At 41.1% G+C, this 23720-nt stretch overlaps 1 protein-coding gene across 1 annotated transcript in view; it reads left to right on the top strand.

Moving 5' to 3' along the window:
* The window catches only part of LOC121289648, a 498843-nt gene that overhangs the window by 437605 nt on the left and 37518 nt on the right, over positions 1 to 23720 (top strand). The window contains exon 17 of the mRNA XM_041209274.1: positions 15741 to 15833. Coding sequence (XP_041065208.1) covers positions 15741 to 15833 — 93 coding nt within the window. The remainder of the gene's footprint in view (positions 1 to 15740; positions 15834 to 23720) is intronic.

Below are 23720 nucleotides of genomic sequence, written 5' to 3'. Positions count from 1 at the left end.
AAATGTACACAACTCAAGCGAGTGCTGCCCAGATTTTTCTTTCTGGTAATTTACTTCTTTGATTTGATGTTCACAAAACATATTTTTGTATATTGTTTACTAACATTGGCGTTCATTATTATAATTTATCTGGACCACTTGCCACGGACCATTCAAACTCATTGCAATGCAATTGAATGGATGGGTGAATACGTTTAAGCAACAAAAAGAAAATAGACTGTAGGGTTAATGCCAGTGCCATTGAATTTTACAAAACTGCTCATCTGCATGATATTAGTAATACATAGTAATGCAAACAGATGTCTCCCTCATTAGATTGTCTTGCCAAACACTCTAGGGATATAGTACTGTGTATAGTTAGGGTTTAGCAGAGCACTGAGGTTAATTAAAAGGTGAATCCATAGACCTCAATCTGTCCCACACTGGTATTCATAGAGATCTGTGGGGGTAACAGCATAGTAAAAAGTAACATTTTCTGACCTGCACAGAAGTGAATACCTAAATAAAACAAATGCATGAATAAACAAATATTTATATCTTTATAAATATATTTATTTTGCTTCACAAGTATATTGAGGGCAGAATCATCCCAGATTTGCACTAAGTGCAGTAGCGGGCAGATAAAATTACATTTTACCCGTTGGCTGCATTGGCAGCTTTTCATGCCGTATCGTCCCAAACCCGCCACATTATTTATACATTCCAGAGAAAAACGGGCTAGCTCCGATTCGCCTGCCACACCATCACCTCACCGCTTCATCACACCAGGCACTGCATTTAAAGTACAGCCGCGCTCGGTTCTTCCAGCCCAGGACTGCAGCAAACAAGACATGACCCCAAAAGACAAGAAGACTGCAGCCCTCAAGTGCCCTTTGGACGCCGTAGAGGCCCGCTGTGATGTCCTCTATCCCCATGCTGGCTGCAGGAGGGGCTGCAATATTACCACTCGGCTTGGAAGGCAATGGCTGTGGTGATCAGTGCCAATGCTGCACAGAAGAGGTTGGCCATCCAATGGAGATAGAGAATGAATGAATCCATGCAACTTGGATATGTCAACCATCTCAGCACTCTAAACTCACACACTCAAACCCATCACACATTCACTGGCATCTCACTCACTGCCAGCTCAAGGGACATCACCACCCATTCTCACACATACCCTCACATGCCCATCTGGCCTCACCTCCTTTGGAAACTGCCTCCTCAGGCATCACCATCTTGAGGCCACTTGCACAGATCAACATGTGCCCCCATACACACCCTGGGTTACCCTCCTTCCCCAGTTCAGTCCTCGTCCTGCAGCTTCCCCCTTACCTGAGGCCACTTCCCCTCCTTCGCCAAGTAAGCCCCAGCCCTGTAGCCATTGAAAAGCCATCCATGTATGGCTGATCTGGTAGTGGAGACCTGTCCGTGAGCCCTCCCTAAAAGTGAAGCCTGGTACTGATGACTGCGAGTGCTGACTGAAGCAAGGTAGGCAAGCAAACCTTGAAATCCCGAGTGAAGTGCAGCCCACCAAGTGCACGTCGCTCATTGCTGAAACATGTCACTGTGTTTTCCCACCGATGTGAGCGGACGATCCAGCAGTGGGGGACAATTCCAGCTAGCCTAATAATGATATGCTGATGTATTACAATGAAGTTCCCGGCGACTGATGGTGGAGAATGCAGCCCACCATTGGCCGGTTGAGTGGACCATCGTGAACTGGTTTCAAGTCATTATGAAACCAATCGCGCCATATTGTCTGCTCACACTACCAAACATGCTCGACGCTGGCAAACACAGAAAATCCCGGCCTGAGTCTTTGGTTTACTTTGTGACAATTATTCAGTTGGTTAATATACTTTCTCCTCATTGGCTAATGTTTTTTGTGTTTTACCCCTTCCAGTTTAATTATGTTATAATTATTTACCAATAATGCTATGTAAAACGTTATTCCCCAATTTCAATTTTCTCCCAAATTGCATTCCAGTAACAAAACTTTCCATTTGTTCTCTCAACCCGCTACATATGTCTAAAAATAAAATTTATCCTGTAACTATCACACAGATTATTCATCAAAACAATCACAAATTTACTCATACCAACTTTACTTCCCCTTTCCAAATGGTATAATGTGCCCAATTTAGCATCTGAACGTCCTAGACACTGAGTACACCCATACCTCCAGATTTCACAATCCTCACCCAATCTGCTGTTTCCCTCCATTCAGAAGCCTCATGACACTCTAACCCAAGTCTGACCAGATAAGTCTGCAACATATATCCCCGAGACTACAAGTCTCAGGAGCCTCTGCATTTTTGGGGCTCCAATACATGTCAAATGGCATTCATCTGCCAGCAAAATCATCTCTTCTCTCTCCAGATTTTTCAGTTTTTGAACAGGTGCCTTATTTTCTTTTTACTTCTGTTTTGAAATGTTTATTATATGTAATTAAACCAAAAAAAATGATGGCGTATAGTCTGGAGGTGATTCCACAATTCTTGGCATAATAACCTCAAGGATCGCTACACACATGAGCTTACTCACACAATATGGAGTAGGAAGCTGACCTCACCAGATTCAAAAGGATTAGTTAATTAAAATAATCAACGTGTGTTGCCTGCATGTTTTCCATAGTCATAGGGAATGCTGCAATTGCACGTGGGCAGAGAATAAAGGAGCAACAACTCTTGAAGGGCCTGAGGTTAAAAATAAATCACAACTTCTGCTCCCCTCCCTATTTATGTCAGTGTCAAAGAACCTGCAGGAAACTCCCACACCTGCTAATTCATGATCCTCGGCAGAAAGGAGTATTAACTATTAAGTCCAAACTTCACACAGCCAGATTGCATGAGAATGGCTTTGCTGCTCTGATTTATGGTTTCCAAGCATGCTGCTTGTTTTGCCTGACTGCTGCTAAGAGCATGGAATCTTACTAATGGCAAGATGTAGAACTGCCCCCTTTGATGGGGAGATACTGGACAGAGAAGGATATCGATATTTGAAGCATAGTGGAACTTTCCTCTAAGACGAACTATGCAGCATATAGGTAACATAGAAAATGAATGTTGTCTCCCACATACATAGATTGTGCAAGCAGATAAGAAAGAAGTTCTCTGAACTAGAGACAAGTACCAAGACAAGCTTGTCTATTGTATGCATGCCACTAATAACGTGCCCTCAATATAGTACAGCATCAGCAATGAACCATGTAAAGCATTGACATAAACTTCATACACAACCTTTCATGTCTGTAATGCTTTATTTTGTACTTTAAGATGCCAAAGAAACAGGCTTCTTACACATTAGTGTTGCATTGTGCCTCACTCATTTTAGCTTTCTCCTCTTCCTCCACCTCTTCTCTTTCCTCCTTTGCCAAAACAACAAGCTGACCGTTCTGGTCCTCTGACTGAAGAGTTTCTACTATCTGCATCGTGAAATTATGAAGGGTATGGCAGACACAGCTCATTTTCAATAGTTTCTCAGAGCTGTAAAGCACCTGAGCTGTTCAGACAATGAAATCTCGCTTTCAATATACACATTGATTTTCCATCAAATAATGGCACATGTCTTCTACTTCTTTCACTTTCAGTTTAAGGGTTTCCTCAGTAGTAGAATTACAGAAGGTAGCCCAGGATAGCAGTTTTCCATTCAATTTGCCTGTTTCTTAAAATAGGGCTAACACAGTAAAGTACCACAGAATGAAGGCTTCATGGCTTCTGCTGGGTGTCATGCATTAAACTAAATTAGTCAATTCACGTGGCCCATCATCGCTTGCACATTTATGGAATAGAAAGTTTTCCTATCCATATATGCCAGGAGCTGTTAGCAACTGTGATATCCATCAGTGAGTCCCCATATTTTAAAGAAGCCTAGCATGTAGTAGAAGTGCTGCACCTTCTGCTATTTTTTTAGGAACATAGGAGCAGGGGTAGGCCATTCAGCCCATCGAACCTGCTCCACCATGCAGTACGATCATGGCTGATCATCCAATTCAATGCCTTTTTCCCACACTATCCTTATATCCCTTTATGTCACTGGCGTTTAGAAATCTGTCAATCTCTGCTAGTTTCTTTTCCATGACAAAATTGTCAAAGTGTCTCCTCTAGGAAAGAAGACTTCTGTTGCCTGCTTGATGCATAAATGGACAGACGTCTGACTAATGTGATGGTTGTCATTGTAGGAACATAGGAATAGGAATAGACCATTCAGTCCCTCGAGCCTGTTCTGCCATTCAATTAAGACTATGGTTGATCCTCTTAACTCGATCTACCCATCTTGGTTCCATAACCCTTAATACTCTTGCCTAATAAAAATTTATCAACCTGAGTTTTGAAATTTTCAAATAACTCTCAGACTTCTTGAGGCAGAGAGTTACAGATTTTTCACTACTCTTTGTGTGAAGAAATGCTATCTGGCATCACAGCAGAATGACCTAGCTCACTATTCCCCATTATTCTGACCTCCCAAAGAGGAAATAGTTACTCTCTATCTCTTATAAACTTCTTTAATCATCTTAAGTACCTCAATTAGATCACTCCTTAAACTTCTGTATTTGAGGGATTACAAGCCTAGTCTATGAAACCTATGTTCATAATTTAACCCTTTTAGGCCTTATCATTTTGGTGAATTTGGGTTGCACCCCCTGTAAGGCCACTATAATCCAAGGCCAGCATATCCTTCCTGAAGTTGGGGTGCCTAGAACCAGAGGAGGTCTAACCAGTAACATAACTTCCACTGGCTTGCATTCCAGTACTCTTGAAATCATTCCATTGGCCTTTTCAGGATTTTTTTTTTTGTAACTCTCCACTAACTTTTAGTGATGGTTATTTTTTGGTAATTTCGTACTTTAATAATTGGGTCAGTGGTGGCTTGGAAGGATCCAGTCCCATTAAAGTTCAATGCTGCAGTGATTTGACAGCAACGGGTAGAGCTAGGTTTTGGGCAGTTCAATTTATTCATGTCAGCTTGTGATTTCCACCATAACAAATGGCCTTTTTGTGGAAATGGATTTGTCTTCACTTTATAAGGGATTATTTTCATTGAAAGAAGTGATTCTCATTTTTCAATTTAAGGAAATGCTGACTGTTGATAGGACCATGAACCTTTTGATGTTTGCTCTTTTAACTGTCAAATCCATGATGGCCATCAACATGATCAACTTCACTTCAGTGCTGATGAACTAGAGAATAACTATAATAATTTGATAGTTTTGAACTTGAGTATTGCTAAAAAAGGAGACATTTTCTGACAAAGCTTTTTGTCTTGCACTCATCAGGACAATTGGCAAAAAAAAAAATTATCAGGGGAAACAATGTATTTATACTGTATGAGAAAAGATTGCTGATTGGTTAGTAAGTGGATTCAGATTGATAGAGGCATTGCCATGGAGAATGCACCAGTTGATGGTGACTGACAGTTAACTGCCGAGCATTGTTTGAAATTTAAAACATGCAACTTGACTCTGATTGGTAGGGAATGAACCAGCGAATGGCTGTTACTTATTTTGTTTAGCTGAAACAGGTGCAATGTGTATGCATGTTCTTTCTGTCTGCAAAGAAAAGGGCCTTGTGTATTAATGTATGTAGCTTCCAGTACATGTAAACGCACTACACCACGAGCCCGACTGATAATCTTAAATTGGTTATCAGTGTAATTCTTAGCACACTGAGGATTATTTAGCAAATGTTGTCCAATCGATGAATCACATAGAATGTTGGACACTGTGTTTTGAGTTTTGCGAGCACAGGCTAGTTGGGTACAGTCCATACCTTGTCCATTGCGAACAGCAGAATAGACATGCTGTTTGATACAATCTGCCAATCTTTCGGATATAAGGCTTACATACATGGCATCACAGAATCACAGAGTGCAGAAGAGGCCCTTCAGCCCATCGAGCACTGACTTGTGAGAAACACCTAATCCACCTACCTAATCCCATTTATTAGTATTTGGCTCATAGCCTTGAATATTATGACGTGCCAAGTGCTCATCCAGGTTATTTTTAAAGGATGTGAGGCAACCCGCCTCCACCACCCTCCCACGCAGCGCATTCTAGACTGTCACCACTCTCTGAGTAAAAAGGTTTTTCCTCACATCCCCCCTAAACCTCCTGCCCTCACCTTCAGCTTATGTCCCCTTGTGACTGACCCTTCAACTAAAGGGAATAGCTGCTCCCTATCCACACTGTCCATGCCCCTCATAATCTTGTACACCTTGATCAGGTCACCCCTCAGTCTTCTCTTCTCCAACGAAAACAACCCAAGTCTATCCAGCCTCTTTTCATAATTTAAATATTTCATCCCAGGCAACATCCTAGTGAATCTCCTCTGCACCCCCTCCAGTGCAATCACATCCTTCCTATAATGTGGTGACCAGAATTGCACACAGTACTCCAGCTGTGGCCTTACCAAGATTCTATACAACTCCAACATGATCTCCCTACTTTTGTAATCAATGCCTCGATTGATAAAGGCAAGTGTCCCATATGCCTTTTTCACCAACCCACTAACATGCCCCTCCGCCTTCAGAGATCTATGGACACACACGCCAAGGTCCCTTTGTTCCTCAGAACTTCTTAGTGTCAAGCCGTTCATTGAATACTTCCTTGTCAAATTATTCATTTCGAAGTGTATCACCTCACAATTTTCAGGGTTAAATTCCATCTGCCACTTATCTGCCCATTTGACCATCCCATCTATATCTTCCTGTAGCCCAAGACACTCAACCTCACTGTTAACCACCCGGCCAATCTTTGTGTCATCCATAAACTTACTAATCTTACCCCCCACATAGTCATCTATGTTGTTTATATAAATGACGAATAATAGAGGACCGAGCACAATCCCTGTGGTACGCCACTGGACACTGGCTTCCAGTCACTAAAGCATCCTTCTGTCATCACCCTCTGCCTCCTACAACTAAGCCAATTTTGAATCCACCTTATCAAATTACCCTGCATCCCATGTGCATCACACTGGCACTGAAATTCATATACCACATTATTCAACAGTGTGATAGGCAGATCATCTCTTTAGCTCTGAAGAAGAGTCATGTGGACTCAAAATGTTAATTCTGTTTTTCTCTCCACAGATGCTGTTAGACCTGCTGAGTTTTTCCAGCATTTTCTGTTCTTGTGGAAACCATCTTTATGTCTTGACAGCAGCATCCTGTTAGTGGCGAATATTACTCATGTTGCTACTGCATAGTCGCAGCATGAAACAGCTAACTTCACCTGTTGCTCAAATTTTTGAGATACCTTGCCATTCCAGGATAACCTGACGGAGGCTGAGCACTTTTTAGGGTTGAAAGTGACGGCCTTAGGCCCGTTCATGAGTTTGCACGATATACAGCACAAAATGATCTAATCAGGGTAGCCCTTATCCTGAAGGATGCCTTGAGGTGCCCTATATCAATATTAAGCTTGCCTGGTGAGCTAATGGCTCGACCCTTATTTACGAGGTTGCCGATAAGGCCAAACTTATAACATGGACCTGTAAGGATCCCAAGGCTTGTATTGGCCAGTGAAGGTAGGCTTGCGGTAGACTGTGGTAGAGAACCCCCTGGCAGGTTTCTCAATTAATACATCAAGGAAAGGGAATTCATTTGACTTCTCCATTTCATAGGTGAATTTGAGCGTAGGATGGAGCCCAAGAAGACACACAGGGAAATTATTACATTCAGCTGTGGACTTAAATATAGCAAGCATATCATCCACATATCAGAAATATGCAAGGGGTAGGGATCCCCTCTAGGCCCAGCTCTTGCAAACATCTTTGTTGGGTTCCATGAGAAATGGGCCTTTGATGGAATGACACCCAACTTCCTACCTATATTTAAATCCACAACTGCATTTAATAATTTCCTTGCATGTCTTAATGGGCTGTATCCTGTGCTCAAATTTATCTTTGAAATGGAGAAGTCAAATGAACTCCCTTTCTTTGACATACTAATAAAGAAATCTGCCAGGGGATTCTCTACCACGGTCTACCGCAAGCCTACCTTCACTGGTCAGTACACATATTGGGACTCTTACAGTTCCACAAGCTATAAGATTGCCTTATCAGCAACCTTGTAAATAGAGCCTGAGCTATTTGCTCACCATGCAAGCTTGATGCTGAAATAGGACACTTCAAGAACATTCTGTGGAAAAATGGCTACCCTGATCAGATCATTTTACACTGTATATTGCACAAACTCAAGAACAGGCCCAAGACCATCACTTTCAGCCCTGAAAAGTGCCTAACCTACCTCAGTTTACCCTGGAAGGGCAAGGTATCTCAAAAATTTGCCAAAAAACCAAAAAGACGTTCTGCCTTTCACACAAATGAGCAATGTAGTATATGAATTTCAGTGCCTGTATGATGCTAGGTATGTGGGCCGTACATCCCTGGTGGATCATATCAAACAGCGTGTCCCTTCCACTATTCGCAATGGGCAAGGTACGGACCGTACCCAACTATCCTGTGCTTGCAAAACTCAAAGCACAGTGTCCAACATGAGATGTGAGTAGTCGATTGGACAACATTTGCTAAATTCTTAGTGTGCTAAGAATTATGTTGACAACCAATTTAAGATTGTCAGTCAGGCTCTCAGTGTGGCGCATTTACGTATACTGGAAGCTACATATATTAATACAGAGGGCCCTGTTCTTTGCAGACAGAAAGGACATGCACACATATTGCTCCTTTTTCGGCGAAACAAAATAAGTGACAGCCACTTTCTGGTTCATTCCCCAGGGAAATGTCTTGACCAATCAGAGTCAAGATACCTGGTTTAAATTTCAAACAATGCTTGCCAGTTAACTGTCAGTTACCATCAATTGGTGCATTGTCCATGCAACACCTCTACCAATCAAAGTCCACTTGCCAACCAATCAGCACTCTCTTCTTATACAGTATAAAGTTGTTGCTTCCCATGTTATTGTATTTTCTTGCAAATTGTCCTGATGAGTGCAAGACAAAAAGTCTTTTCAGCAATACAGAGAATAACTTAATGCTCCTTGCACCATTAACAATATGCAGCCCAACAACACCTTTAAAGAGGATATAGATCCGATTGCAAAAAGCATTATAATTTGTCAAGTGTTTAGTGAAACAACTTGTAAGAAATGAGTGAAATTGAACTTACTCAGGTCACGATAGCCATCAATGACAACAGTACTAATAACAGGATGTGGGTTTGCAAATAAGATGATTGCAGTTAAGCAAGTCTTTGGTTACATAGCATTATTACCAGCAGCAGGGTCTTTCAATTCCTTTGCTATAACATTAAAATTTCATGTGACTGTGTGTCTACGTATAAAATCTGTACATATAAAGTGTACATAAAATGCCTAAGCATAAAAATATCAGTCCTGTACATTCCAGCCACAGCATTCAAATTTAGTGCCTCCTTTTATGACCATTCTATATAATAAAATGTTCAAGCCAGGTACTTGCCCTGCTGTACAGAAAGGGAGAGCCCTTTGAGCCATGGCTCTAAAAAACTGTTCCCAATGAGAGTGCAGCTATATTAAAGGTATTGGTTTAACTCCAGGAATATGAAATCAGAATTTTGTGGAACAGGAAATGATCAATTGGCTCAATAAAAAGCTTTTTAATCTGTCTTAATTCTACCTATCTGACTGCTTGCTATATTTCTGGATCCATTTTCTCTCCAAAAGACATCTAGAGTAATTGCCTGATAAACTCATTTAAATTGTTCACTTCACTGGCTTCCTTGGTAATTTATTCTATAAATCTTTCACTCTTTGTAGAAAAAGTTCAGCCTAATTTATTCCGTAGTAATTTTGAACTTGGGCTGATGGCATTTTCACTTTTTACTCTCATCAACCATTTGCCTAAATTAACTTTATTAACGCCCTTCACAATATTGAATACTTCAATTAAGTCATTTCGGAATGAAAAAGATCAGCCCTGACTACAATCCTCAGCTATTGTGAGAGAATAGAACTGATACCAATCAAGATATAAATCATCAAGTACTCTAGAGAAGTACACAATTACTTTCTGAAATTCTTACAGGAAAGAGTAAACTTGCATAAAATCACAATCAATATTGCAGTATAATTTAGTAATTTAATTCCACTTTTGGCTGAATTCTTTTGCTCCTTCTAGATGTAATAGAGACATGCCCAAGTGTGACAGGATCATAATAAGCACCTGAAAAACATTCAATAAACAGATATGATCAATTCTGTCTGGTCTGATAACACACGAGAAGGATTATTGACCTGGGAACACAAGGGAACTTTTCTATTATGAAAGATTGATTTTTATTAAATGATTATCAAATTGTGATATAAAGGTAATTCAGCAATGTCATGTTTGCAATGTCAGCCACACCCTTAGGAAACATGAGCTGGTGAATCATTAGTGTTGTATAAGTGTGATTTCTTGCTGTAAGTGCAGAATCACTGAATTTACCTTGTAAGTCATTTAATTTTAAACATGAGAACCACACTTGTGCTTTCCGTTCACATTACTCTTCAGTTAATCTGAAACTTACACATTGGTGCTAAATCTGTAGAATTATAGAATGGTTAGAGCTCAGAAGGAAGCAATTGGACCCACTTTGTCTGTGCCAGCTCTCTGCAAGAACAACTCAGCTCGTTCCACTTCCCCATCCTTTCCCTGTAGCCCTGCAGTTTTTTCCTCTTCAGGTGCTCATCCAATTCCCTTTTGAAAGCCAGGATTGAATTTGCCAACACCACACTCTCATGCAATGTATTCCAGAACCTCCCATTTGCTGCATAAAAATTTTTTTTCCTCACATCACTGTTGCTTCTTCTGCCAATCAGTTTAAATCAATGTCCTCTGGTTCTAAACCCTACTGTCAATGAGAACAATTTCTTTCACTAAGGGGAGCTCCAGTTTCTGAACGCATATTTACATATTTTTCCTGAATAACTGTGTGACATTTACAATTCTTTAACCCCTATATCTAAAGAAGATTTGAAGATTATGGCCAGTGCCTCTGCAATTTCCACTCTTACTTCACTCAGCACCCTCGGATGAATCCCATCCTGTCCTAGTGACTTATCAACTTTAAATACAGCCAGCCTTTCTAATACCTTCCCTTTATCAATTGTTACCTCATTCAGTACCTCAACTTCCTCATCTTTCAATATGACTTCAGCAGTATCTTTTTCCTTGGTAAAGATGGATGCAAAGTACTCATTTATTACCTCAACCATCCTTTTTGTCTCCATGCATAGATCAATTTTTGGTCCTTAATTGTCCACCAATCCTCCTTTTACTATTTATATGTCAATAGAATACTTGTGGATTCCTTTTTTGCCAGTTGCCAGTCTCTTCTCATACTCTCTCTTTGCCTCTCGTATTTCCTTTTTCACTTCACCTACAAACTTTCTATATTTAGCCTGGCTCTCACTTATATTGGCAACTTGACATCTGTCATACACAACCTTTTCTCTACTTCATCTTACTCTCGATCTCTTTCATCATCAAGGAAACTCCGGCATTGGCTGCCTTACCTTCCCTTGTCCTGGAAATGCACCTCAACCTTACCGGAATCATCTCTTCTTTAAAGGGAGCCCATTGTTCTATTACAGTTTTTCCTGCTAATCATTGATGCCAATTTACCTGGGCCAGATCTGTTCTCACACTGCTGAAATTGCTTTTCTCCCAATCAATTATATGTATTCCAGATTGCTCCTTGTCCATTTCCATCACTGACCTAAACCTGGTGAATCTATGATCACTGTTCCCTAAATGTCCCCTACAGACTCTTGATCCACTTAACCAAACTCATTTCCCAGAACCATATCCAGCAATGCCTTCATCTTATTGGGCCAGAAACATTCTGAACAAGAAAATTCTCCTGAGCACACTTCAGAAACTCTCCCACCTCTCTGTCTTTCACACTATTAGTATCCAAATATATATTGGGTTAATTAAGGTCCCCCATTACAGCTATATAGTATTTTCATCTTTTAATTTCCCTGAAAACGTGCTCCTTTCTGTCTTTCCCACTAGTAGCCTACAGAATACCCCCAGTTGTGCAATGGCACCTCTGTTGTTGCTTAACCCTAACCAAACAGATTCTGTTCTTGGGCTCCAAGACATCCTCTATCTCCATCACTAATATTTTTCTTAGTATTGCTCCCTCCTTTATTTCCTTCCCTGTCATTCCTGGACAAAGTAGCCTGCTTGATTGGCACCCCTCCCACAAACATTTACTCCCTCCACAACTGACAAATAGTGACAGCAGCATGTACCATCTACAAGATACACTTCAGAAACTCACCAAGGTTCCTTAGACAGCACCTTCCAAACCCACGACCACTACCATTTAGAAGGACAAGGGCAGCAGATAGACGAGAACGCCACCACCTTGAAGTTCCACTCCAAGCCATTCACAATCCTGACTTGGAAATATATCGCCATTCCTTCACTCTCACTGGGTCAAAATCCTGGAACTCCCTCCCTAACAGCACCGTGGGCACCATACCACATGTACTGCAGCGGTTCAAAAAGGCAGCTCGCCACCATCTTTTCGAGAACAATTAAGGGTGGGCAATAAATGCTGGCCTAGCCAGTGATGCCCATATCCTGATAACAAATTTAAAAAAAACCCAGTCCTGCCCTTTTTAGGGGCCAATATAATAACCTATAGAGAATTAAGAATTATAGAGGCATAAACTACTGCCAGTAACAGTAACAGACAAACATTTAATACATTTGCATTCTACTATTTTAACAGTGGCATTAAACAACTTATTTTAAATGAACTAATATTGCTGTTAAAGTACGGACAAAGAAGTGTCAAACAACTGCATTAAATGTCCACTGTTACTACCAATAGTAATTTCTGGCTTATTAAATTGCATCCGTTGTTAATGGCACAGCCCATGCTATGAAGTTATTGGTTCCTGGTCTGTGTTGAGTATGCTGATCTCAGCCAAGGGAGCACTATGATTGGCCTCAGCATTTAATGACTAAGAAAGGGAAAAATCAGGCATTCTTACTTCTGACAGCCATCAGTGACCTCTTCTGGAATTTCCAGGTGTGAACATTGGATGTGAATAGGCTGATGTGATGCCTTTCTCTGTAGAACATTCTGGCCACATTCAGTGAAGAGTCATGCACATAAAATATTGAAGGAGTGTGGAGTTATAATGGCTGGTTTAACAAATATGCACCCATCTTTGAGGATGAGAGAGTCTCACACACCGAATTGGAAAATCATGGATAACCCATCTGCAAATCTCCAAAATGTGCTCCCGCTGAGTGAAGCTCCCTGCTTGTAGCATATATTTTAAAACCATTGCCAGACCATACCAGCCATGCATAAAGAAAGCTCAGGTTACCAGCCTCCAGATATCAGTGAAGATAGAAGTCAAAAAAGGAATTAACTTTACAAGCATCTCTCTTAACATTAAAAATTCTGAATTTAAAGTTGATGTAAAGGATTAGAGGGCACATGAGGAAAAACGTTTTCATCCAGAGTGTGGTGGATGCCTGGAATTCATGGCCTAGGTTGATGGTTGAGGCTGAAATGCTCAACTCATCTAAAAGGTACCTGGATCTGCATCTGAGGTGCTGTAACCTGCAAGGCTATGGTACAGGTTCTAGAAAGTGGGAGTAAAGTTAGTGCTAAGTTTCTTTTCTCTCTTTTTGGCCAGTGCAGACATGATGGGCTGAATGGCCTCTTGCTGCACCATAACTTTTCTATTATTCTATGAACCACCTGAGCAGCATTTTTCTGCACATACTACAATGATACTATAACTGAGGGAAGCTGAAGCAGAGAAGATCACCAAATGCAGATGGTCTCACACTAGCTAGAAAAGCACTGAATCAAACTGACTTTAATGCAGTTATATTGAAGCTATATATTGTTAAGCACTTACAACTGTCAACACCAAAGCAGTCATCTAGCAGAATTTCAAGTAAATAACGTAAGCCCATCTAATGAGAATGTAGGAGATCTTTGGTCCATCTTTGGTTAAAAAGACCAAATTAACATCTGATTTCTGAGTTCTGGAAGTAAAAATCCTGGGGCATTAACTTCAGATGCTGCTAGCTTTATAGATGTATTTATGTAACATTTCAAATGTAACTGAAGAAAGTTTATTACTCAACTAAGTCAAAGTTTTGTTATGGGACAGTCACCTACAGTTGGCTCTAATTATACTACAGACAGATGGCTTTTGGCTTGTTTTCTCTTGTCTTTCATCATTTCTCGTTCCAAGGGTTGGCTGCACAATGAATAATCTTTCCTTACTGATTACTATCCTGCTGCCCTCACCGCCTGTCCCATAGAGAGGCCAGTCCATGTTTTGGTATTATCCACCCATGCGATTTTGGGTCTTCCTTGTGCACGTTTTCCAGGTGTTTTACCTTGTGTTACCTCTTTTTCCAAACACTCCCTTCCAGCTCACATCATGTGCGTGTCCAAAATACGTGAGCTTCCTTGATATCGCTGTCAAACAAGTTCCTCGTAACACCAGCTTTCTCGAGCACCTACTCATTTGTCCGCATTGCCGTCCATGACACGCGGAATATCCGTCTGAGTCCTTTCATTTCAAATGCTTTTATTTGAGCCTCGTCACACTTCTTGTTGGCTGAACTTTCACAGATGGCTTTTACTTGAGGCAAACTGCAATACGAAAGAAAGTGCCATTTCATTATGGGCTTATAGTAATTCATCAAGTTTTTAATTGACTAATAAAAAGTTGGAATGAGCACCATGTCTCAAAGTGGAGACAGAGACATTGCAGCATTATTAGGTCTTAAGTACAATCGTTTATCAATGTCACTGTTCTACCAGCAACAACTTGTAGTTATATAGCATCTTTAACAAAATAAAATAGTCCAAGGTGCTCCCATGGGACATTAAAAAACGAAAAATGACACAGAACCACATATTAGGAGCTATTAAGCCCCTGCTTTGCTATTAAGTATATTCAGTTTTAATGACTTGTTTTGCCATACAGTGGCTAATTGTGGGAATTCAAATTTGTTGCTCTTGATTATATTGCACATGTACATTTGTACTGCTATTGCCATTTAAAACTACGGCAGTAGGAATAAAATGAGTGATGTTCAACTGCCAGGCATCCAATTCTCACCTGAAAGATGGATGATTAGCAATTGTAAATTGGAGAGGGGGCACCTCAGCCACCCAATTCATTCACAAGACTCAACCGATGCAATTTTCAGGTGGTCTGTAAATAGGCAAGCAAACCCACCTGCCTGAAAGAGAAAAAGGCTACTTGCTTATGTAAACTGGGGTCCTACACTGTTTGTAGGATCCTGATTGCAACTTTCAGATGGAAATGGGTGGATTGTGCAGGTCCGCCCATTTCCACCTGCCATTCAATGGCCACTCAAAAAAATGATAGGAAACTTATCTTGTGACCCCAAAACTAGCATAAAATGCTCCTTTCAGGCTCCCAAAAAAACTCAAGCTCATCCAAGCCCCATCCCAGGGTCACTATTCTCCCCACCCACTGACTTGATATGACACGGCCTGTCGGCTGCCTCAGTATAGAATTTAACGACCTTCCATAACCAGTGGAATTCAGGAGGGCACTCATTTGGCATCACAGCTTTCTGAGGGCATGCAAATGAGGCCCAGACCTTAAAATGGCTCAGATTGTGGACCAGCACCAATGGGTGGATAGTGCAGCTGCTGCGCTGACCTTACGGAATTTCTAGATCTGAAATTGGGAGAAATGCATGTTTTACATCTAACTGGCTGTACACAATTTTCTATTTTGCTTTTCGTTATAGCATCGCTGTCTGTCTATAATCGAACACCTTGCAGCCAATCTTGTGTGGAAAGATGAAACCAAACCAATTAGTGAACCAGCTCTTTCTGTTCAGGTACTTTATCTCTGGGTAGCCAAGTGGTTATGGTACTGGGTTTATAAACCCAAGATCAAGAGTTCAAATCTCACAATGGCAAAAACTATGAAACTTCATCTGAAACAAATGGAAATGGGTTTGTACTCGAAAGAGTTACTTTATCTCTGGGGAAAATGGATTGTTAAGAAAAATAGTATTTGTTTTACAGCTATGCAGAAATGTATATACTTCAATTACCCTCAATTAAAATGCATACCTGTAAAAGTTAGCAGTAGTTCATGTTGGGTGAGGATAACATAAAGCTTGAATCTGATATCATCCTACAGCTAAGAACCTTAGTAACCCTCAATATCTAGCCTTCCAAATGGACGTTTTGGTGAGGTGTTGGAGAATAGCTGGTACTTGGGAAGATATTCCACAGCATGAATCAAAGACTCCAGGACAGGAATAGAGAAAATTGGAAGAATTTAAAATAAAAACATAGCTGCAGGATTTAATTTATTGGGCATGTGGACAATTTAATGAAAATTGCTAAGTAAGATTCCATATTTGGTTTTAAAAAATGGTTTAATAAAATTATAATTCACTATGGGATATTAGTGATCAGTAACAACACCCAGGATACTCACCCTTTCAGTTTGTAGAGTGTGAATTCTAATTTGTTGATGTATGGATGCTTGGGAAAAATTAGACCTTGTGACAAGGTGTGTGTTACTAAATGGATGTGTTTATCACAAGGGAGATGCATTTGAGTTTCGAGGTCAAATAGACAAACATATTAATAAAATTTCTAACTATTGAAAATCTATATGGCAATTAACAGGGAACAGTATGAAAGTTGCTTTAAAATTAATTCATTAATTAGACAGTAAGTTGTGTAAGTAAATTATTAGTAAATGGAAGAATTCTGCTGGCTCCAATCAAATCTGTTGGGATTTAATTTATTTCTATTCAAAAGCCAATCATTAGTACAATACCCTATTTTATTCACTAATGTTACCTATAATTAGGAGCAATAAGACAGAAGATGTGTTCGTTAAAAAAAAAAATCAGCACCATCTCTCTTGAGGAAAACAATTTCTTAATTCAGCAAGACTTAATTATAAAGCAGTCAGGAATCACAGCACAGAGCATAAGAAACAAATATAATGATCACATTTTTTTTAAAAGAGGATTGTGGCTAGGTTCATTTTAATGAGGATAATGTGAACTTCATTCCTCTGAAGGAAGCTAACAAAGAATCTCAGTTGCTTATAGTTCATTTAGTTGTCCCAACCTGAATCATTTGCAGCAATGAATAGTAAGCCAATTGCTTTATGAGTCTGCCACATGGATATGAAGCAGGATGCAGATAAGTGGGACTTTGAACCTTCAGTTTTATTTAGTCTGCCCACTACATCTGCAAAATGGGGGTCCTGGTATTTCAGCAACATACTACCTGAAACCTAACTGTTAGTTTGCTTCTAGATTCTAGGAAAGTTTCAGTTTCAAACACTGGACTTTGGTGTTTTAGTAATCTAATGGGTGCCTGGGCTCTCAGCCAGGAATACATAATGAGGCTTGGCTCTCCATCAATTTCACAGGATAAAATTTTTAGCTTGGCAGGCGGATGTGTGCCCGAGCTGACCGAGCGTAAAATGACGCACAATGATGTCGGGCATGAGTCCCAATGTCATTGCACACTTGGGCAATGTTTCGGTCGGCGGGTGCGCACCATAGTCGGCAGCGCACATGCCAACAATTAAAAGGCCTATTAAGGGCATTAAAAAGGCAATTGACCTACAGTTACCAAGCGGCCTTTTGTTTTGAAACCTCAACTACAGGTGGGATTAGGAAGAATGGAAGAAAACAAAATAGAAATAAATTAAATCCCAACAGATTTGAATCAAGCCAGCAGAACTCTTCCATTCTTTTTTTGGAAACCTCCTCTGCAAGTGGGATGAGGTTCCCAAAAGCAAATAAAAATCAAATAAAAACTTTATTTTTTCATTAATAATATGTCCCTGCTCATGTGACAGAGTTGTGCTGGCCTGGTCTTAGGAATGCAGGAACTTAGTGCCTCCAATTCCTTTCCCTTTTTAAAAATTCTCAGTTATGTGTTGTCTTTGGGAATTCTAATACTGACAGACATACTGGCAAGAATTTTCCCGTTGGCGATTTGGGGGTGGGGCCCGCTTGCCGACGGGAAAATGATGCGGAATGATGTCGGGAGGACCCCTGATATCATCCTAGTCCCTTTAAATTTTTAGGAAGGCGGGTGGACAGTGAAATCAGCTGTCCGCTCGCCGACCTGTCAATGGACAATTAAGACCATTGATAGGGTAATTAAGATCATTAAAGACCTGCCCGTCCAACCTTAAGGCTGGCGGGCAGGCCAGGAGCCCCAGCGGGCTTCTGATATACATGAAACCTCATCCACTGGCAGGACGAGGTTTCATGTCCGTTTTTAAAAACTTTAATGAAGTTTATGTAGTTTTTATTAACATGTCCCATTTCTTGTGACATTGTCACATGAGGGTGACGTGTTAATAATATTTTTATTTTTCTATTTCTTAACCTTTGTGCACTGTCACTAATCGCCCTGAGACAGCACTTATTCTCAGGGAACAGTGCGCTCTTTCGTGCGCATGCCCGAAAGAATGCACTTTGACAGCTGGGGATTCCCTCCCCCCCTCCACAGCGCTTCCTGTCGGGAAGGCCGCCCACTCAAAATGGCGGCCGGCCCCGTTTCAGCAGCGGGGTTTGGGGGTCGGCTGTCTGCCCGCCATCGAGCCGGTGGGGTCCGCACACCACCAAGTGCAAAATTCTGCCCACTGTCTATGGTGAGTTTTGAGTTTTGTAGTTCAAGTTCAATTCTGGAGTCCTGGAGGAAATGAAATTCCATGGCTGCTGAAGAGTTCTCTTTTGTTCCAAAGCTCGTACTATGCAAATTTCTCCAACTTCATTGTTGCATTGCCTGTAAAGCCTTTAACCCCTTAATTACTGCTTCCAAAACCCATGGGTCTAATAGCTCAGGTTCTGATGCATTGATATTTCTTATTCCTAGGGTCACAGTGGGTGGTAAACTATTTTAAATCCCTGTAAATTGTCTGGAATATCCTCCTGCACTTTGTCTTCAGTGGGATCTGAAGCTGAATTGCTGGGTTTAAATAGGTCTTAATTTTGAACCTGAACATTTGGTCCTATCAGTGGGCAATTCCACACTGCACTTGTATTTCCTTTGTGGTTTTCATAACTGCTGTTTGGCTTAGGGTGCATCAACTTCCCTTTTCCTTTTACTTTGGGAATGGGTTTTCCCTAAATCTGCCCTATGTTCTCTGGGACACTACTGCCCACAGGTAGTGGTCCAGCTTCTTCTGCACACACCTGTGAATCTTCAACTAGGTGAAGCATCTCTCTCACTTCCTGTTTGCCTGTTTGGGAACTTTCTTGATCTCGATTTAAGTCTTGGAAGAAGGTTTCTGCCATCCATGTCTTTGGTGCATTTCCTTCAATTTCTGCTGCTTTTATCTGTGTGCCTTTGTTTTCCTCCAACTCCATTTTGGCCTCTCTAAATTCCACGGGCTCCATCCTGGCCTTTTTGACTTTCATAAGTTCTAAACAGGTCTTTTTAAACCTGCCTGGCTTTCCTTTAGACTCCTTAATTCTCACTGGCCCTATTCCCCACACCCCCTACCCCCATAGGATTTTAGGGATTTCCTTAGCCCTCTGCAGCTGAGCAGAATTTTCCTGGTTCCCTTCAGTTCCCTTTGTCTCCATGGACAGCTCTGGACTCAAGACCTGACATTCCCTTAAGTCATAGCCCAGTAATATGTCGAGCCCCTGCTTTGGTAAGCTTGGAACAATTCCAGTCATCGCTACACTGGTGACTAACTTACTTTGCAGGTAAATTTTAATTCAATTTTAATTTAATTTAATTTTAATTCAAGCATTTTCCAGTAAGCCCTTTTACCAATACTGTGGTATTTGTTCCAGTTTTGGGTGGCATATCTTGCTACTAGTGGTGTTTGGAGGCAAACAGCATCCTTGAGGATGAGTATATCTTTCATTGGTGCCTTGGATACAAAAGAAGTCATTTTCCCTTTGTGCAAGAAGTTCTGTTAGGTATCCTGGTCCTCCACTGCTACATTTGAGGGTAGGTTTCCTACCAGCATGGCTATAGACAGTGTCTCAATTGCAGCATCCCCTGTCAGTCTTTTGGAATGCCGACAATTCTCCCTGATGTGTCCAGCCTTTCAACACTGAAAACATACGGTGTGCCCCTGCTGGTTTACCATCTAGATTCTTTCTTTTAAAAGTTCAGGACTGATCTGATGTTTTTCCCTATTCTCCTTTCTCTTGAGCCCATTTCTGCTCAATCTACATCCAACATTTCTCTCCCCAACTTGTAAGAGTTACCAGATCTGAATTTATTTTGAGTTAGTAGTTTGCAGCTTAATTCACAGTCGTCTGCTATGATGACTGCTTCTCTAGCTTTTGAAACTGTGGGCAGAATTTTACGTCCAGTGGGCAGGCATGTGCCCAACCCGAGCAGACGTAAAATAGTGCGCGATGACGTCGGGTGAGCACCCCGACATCATTGTGTACTTATGCGATAGTTTGATCGACGGGTATGTGTGAGAATTGGCAGCACGCCCACCGTCAATTAAGAGGCCTATTAAGGCCATTACAGTTTCTATTAGCGGTGATTTTTTGCTGCCCCCGTCCAACAATACGGTTGGCGGGCGGGCAAATCGGCCAAGCAGTCTTTGGATTTTTGAGGAAACCTCATCCAAAGGGATTAAAGACATGAAGTTTCCGATGTCAATTTTAAAAAAATCAAAATATTTGGGCAGAATTTTTATTGCCTATAGTTTGGGTGAGTGAGATCGATGTGTGGATATTTTTTGCTGCTTTTTTGCATCCTTATTTCTTGGTTTTAAATGCTTCAGCTCCCTGAGGCAGCTCTTTGCCTTCAAGGAGCTTTCATTGCGTGCTCCCTTGCAATCACGTTTGCCCTCCTCCCGTCCCCAGCCCAGCAGTGCTGAACCTTTCAGTGCGCCTTTCACACTGGCTGGCTGTTAATCTCGTTTGGGGGCTGAACCCAGGCGGCAGGCCGCTTCCTGGCTGCCACTGGGCCCACCCACCCAACGACCTGTAAATCCTGCCCTCTATTTTCATTCTACATTGGCTTTAAGCCTGTAAAAGAGGCAGTTTTCGAACTCCTCTAACGGCATGACTTCTCTTCGTACTTCATAAGTGTTGTCAATTTTGAGTGTCTGCATCTACTGGTCGAATGCGAGTTTTTCCAATTCTCTCAAATTCAAGAAAGGTTTGAGAATCCCTAAATTTCTGGCAGGATGCTTCTAGCACCAGCTCATAAACACTCGGGATAACATTTTTCATTTTGTTCATTGTTTGAAGAGCTCTCTGCAAGCAACATGGAATATACTTCACAAGCTTTTCCTTGTTATCTGATCCTGCATTAGTAGAGTCCAAGTCTCTTCAGGCCACTTTAACTTATCTGCAAGCTTCTCAAAGGATATGAAGAAGCTTAAATATCATTTTCTTCAAATGTGGGTGCTAACAGGGAATACTTTAAGAAATCAAAGCTTCTATCTTAGCTAGGGTCATTTGAATTACCAGCGGCTTCTTCACTATGAAAGACATTTTTTAACCGAGTCAATTTAACCTTTCTCATTTCTCTGTCCTTTTTGTGCTTGTAATGCCTTCTTAAACTTCTCCCTCTGGAATTCTCTTTTGCTCTCTTTTTCCTGGGCCTCAATTTTCAGCTAGTACGTGGGTGTGATTGGCGGGCCTGGGATCATCCGGGAAATGGACCGCTGACCGCGATCGGCCCCCATCTGCGATCTCATGCTGGCTGGCCAATTAACGGCGCTGCCAGGGTGGGAGCAGAAAGAGGGCAGGCAATGACGTCAACACGGGCAAGCGCTGAGAGAAAGCTCCCTGAAAGCAGCTCTCTGCCTTCGGGGAGCTGCAGACCCGAAAACCATCAAATAAAGTTTCAAAAAGCCAGAAAAAAAATGTCCAAGCATCAGAATCAAGCACCTGAAAATGTAGATGATAAAAATGCTGCCCGCAGATTTGATTTTTATTTTATTTCATAACAGAAGTCTCATTCCGCCCTTGGATGAGGTTTCATGAAAAATGTAAAGGCCACCTGGCCGATTTACCCGTCTGCCAACCCTAAGGTTGGACGGACTACGAAAAATTGGAGCCAATTACTCCATTAATGGCCTTAATTGCTCTCTTAATTGTCGGCGGGCATGCTTCCAACTTTTGCATGCGCCTGCTGACCAAAACATCGTGCGAGCGTAGGATGATGTCAGGGTGCTCACCCAACATTATCTCACACAAATTCACGTCTGACCAGGTCAGGCGCATATATATACATATATAATATTTATATTTATTATTATTATATTTATTATATCAGGCACGTGCCTGCCTGATCAGCTTAAAATTCCACCCCTGGAATTCTCTCTCCTGTTCCTCTTTTCTTGCCTGAAACTCGAACTCTAGCTTCTGTTCTTCTAGGCAAATTTTTGCTAAGGTAAACTGATCTGTTTCAGGTTCTATATTTTCTGCCTGTTCGAGTTCTGGGCTGAAGGAGGAATGCTCAGCCAACATTTTTAGCACCTTGGGTCTTCTTGCCCTTTTCCTCACATTAAATTTCACCTGGTTAGCTACTGCTTTGAGCTGTTCAATTGTTAGGGCTGATAACTTATGCCAAGTTAAATTCTCCTGTTCTATGAATGATCTGACATTAAAGTCAACCATTTTACTTCCTAGTATTAATATACACGTAGCCTGCTGCTGTAGTTGTCTTCTTAAAGGACAATTTCAGCTATTGAACTTTTCCCTTTTTGTTTCCAATGTATTCTTTTAATGTCAGATTCAGCTTGTTTGCACCAATTGATTTAGATCCCAAATGCAGCTCCTAATTTTGTTATGGACAGGGATGAGAGGGAACTGAAATTACAATTCCCTTCCTTTACTGTCTGTAATCAGTGCCTTCTTGAAAAAGATGTGGAAGTTTCTTAACCTCTGAGTGTGCGATTAATTTGAATAACCAGCAGCGAATTTTCACTTGCTCACACATCCACACCCACACAACGTACACAGACACACATGGAAAAATACATTTAAAGAGAATATTGCACTATTACAAGTCATGAACAAAAGAATAGTTCATAATTCATGTGCTTGTCTTGTCTTAGGAAAAAACATGCATTACAGGCACAGTGAATAAGGCATTTGTACTCTTGTAGGGTATCCAGATAGAGTCATATATCAGGATTATTGCCAGATTCCCTCAAAGAGATGGATTTTCATCAGTTCACAAAGTTAGTTACTTGCAGTCTTCTTATCAGGAGGGCAAGTTTTTGTACTGATGGACTTGAAAAGGAAGCTGGAGCACCCTATGATGTTGCAGTCTTAGTTTTAAGGTATAGAAGTTGCTGTCTTTGTTGCTGTAGTTTCTTGCATGTAGTTTCCAGACTGATTAGGTTCTCCCTGGTTCTTGGGGTAACAAGATTCATCATCTGAGGACATTTTCAATCAGGTGACCACATGATAAATGTCCAGCCAGAATTATTTGAAGTTCAAAGCCATTGCCACACAATGGGTGATGGGTGGTGGCCATTCACACCTACCTGTGATTAACTAGTTTCTCTTTTGTTAAGTATCGAGCTCAGAGACAATGGATCTAGGAGTCCATAGATTTTGAGTTTTGTGTAAGTCCACAAACAATAGAAGGTGTGAATTCCATAAATGGTTTTGTCTTGGTATGTTCATTCAAAGGAGGTACTCCATCCATGGTCATTCAATTGGGAACTTTCCTGAGACTTGAGTTACTTCTGAGTCTATGCAGAAATTGGAAAAGTCACCTGACAATTGCCAGCT

Source organism: Carcharodon carcharias, chromosome 17, assembly GCF_017639515.1.
Source record: "Carcharodon carcharias isolate sCarCar2 chromosome 17, sCarCar2.pri, whole genome shotgun sequence".
In the NCBI taxonomy this organism is placed as follows: domain Eukaryota; kingdom Metazoa; phylum Chordata; class Chondrichthyes; order Lamniformes; family Lamnidae; genus Carcharodon; species Carcharodon carcharias.
This window is presented reverse-complemented; position numbering and strand designations above follow the sequence as displayed.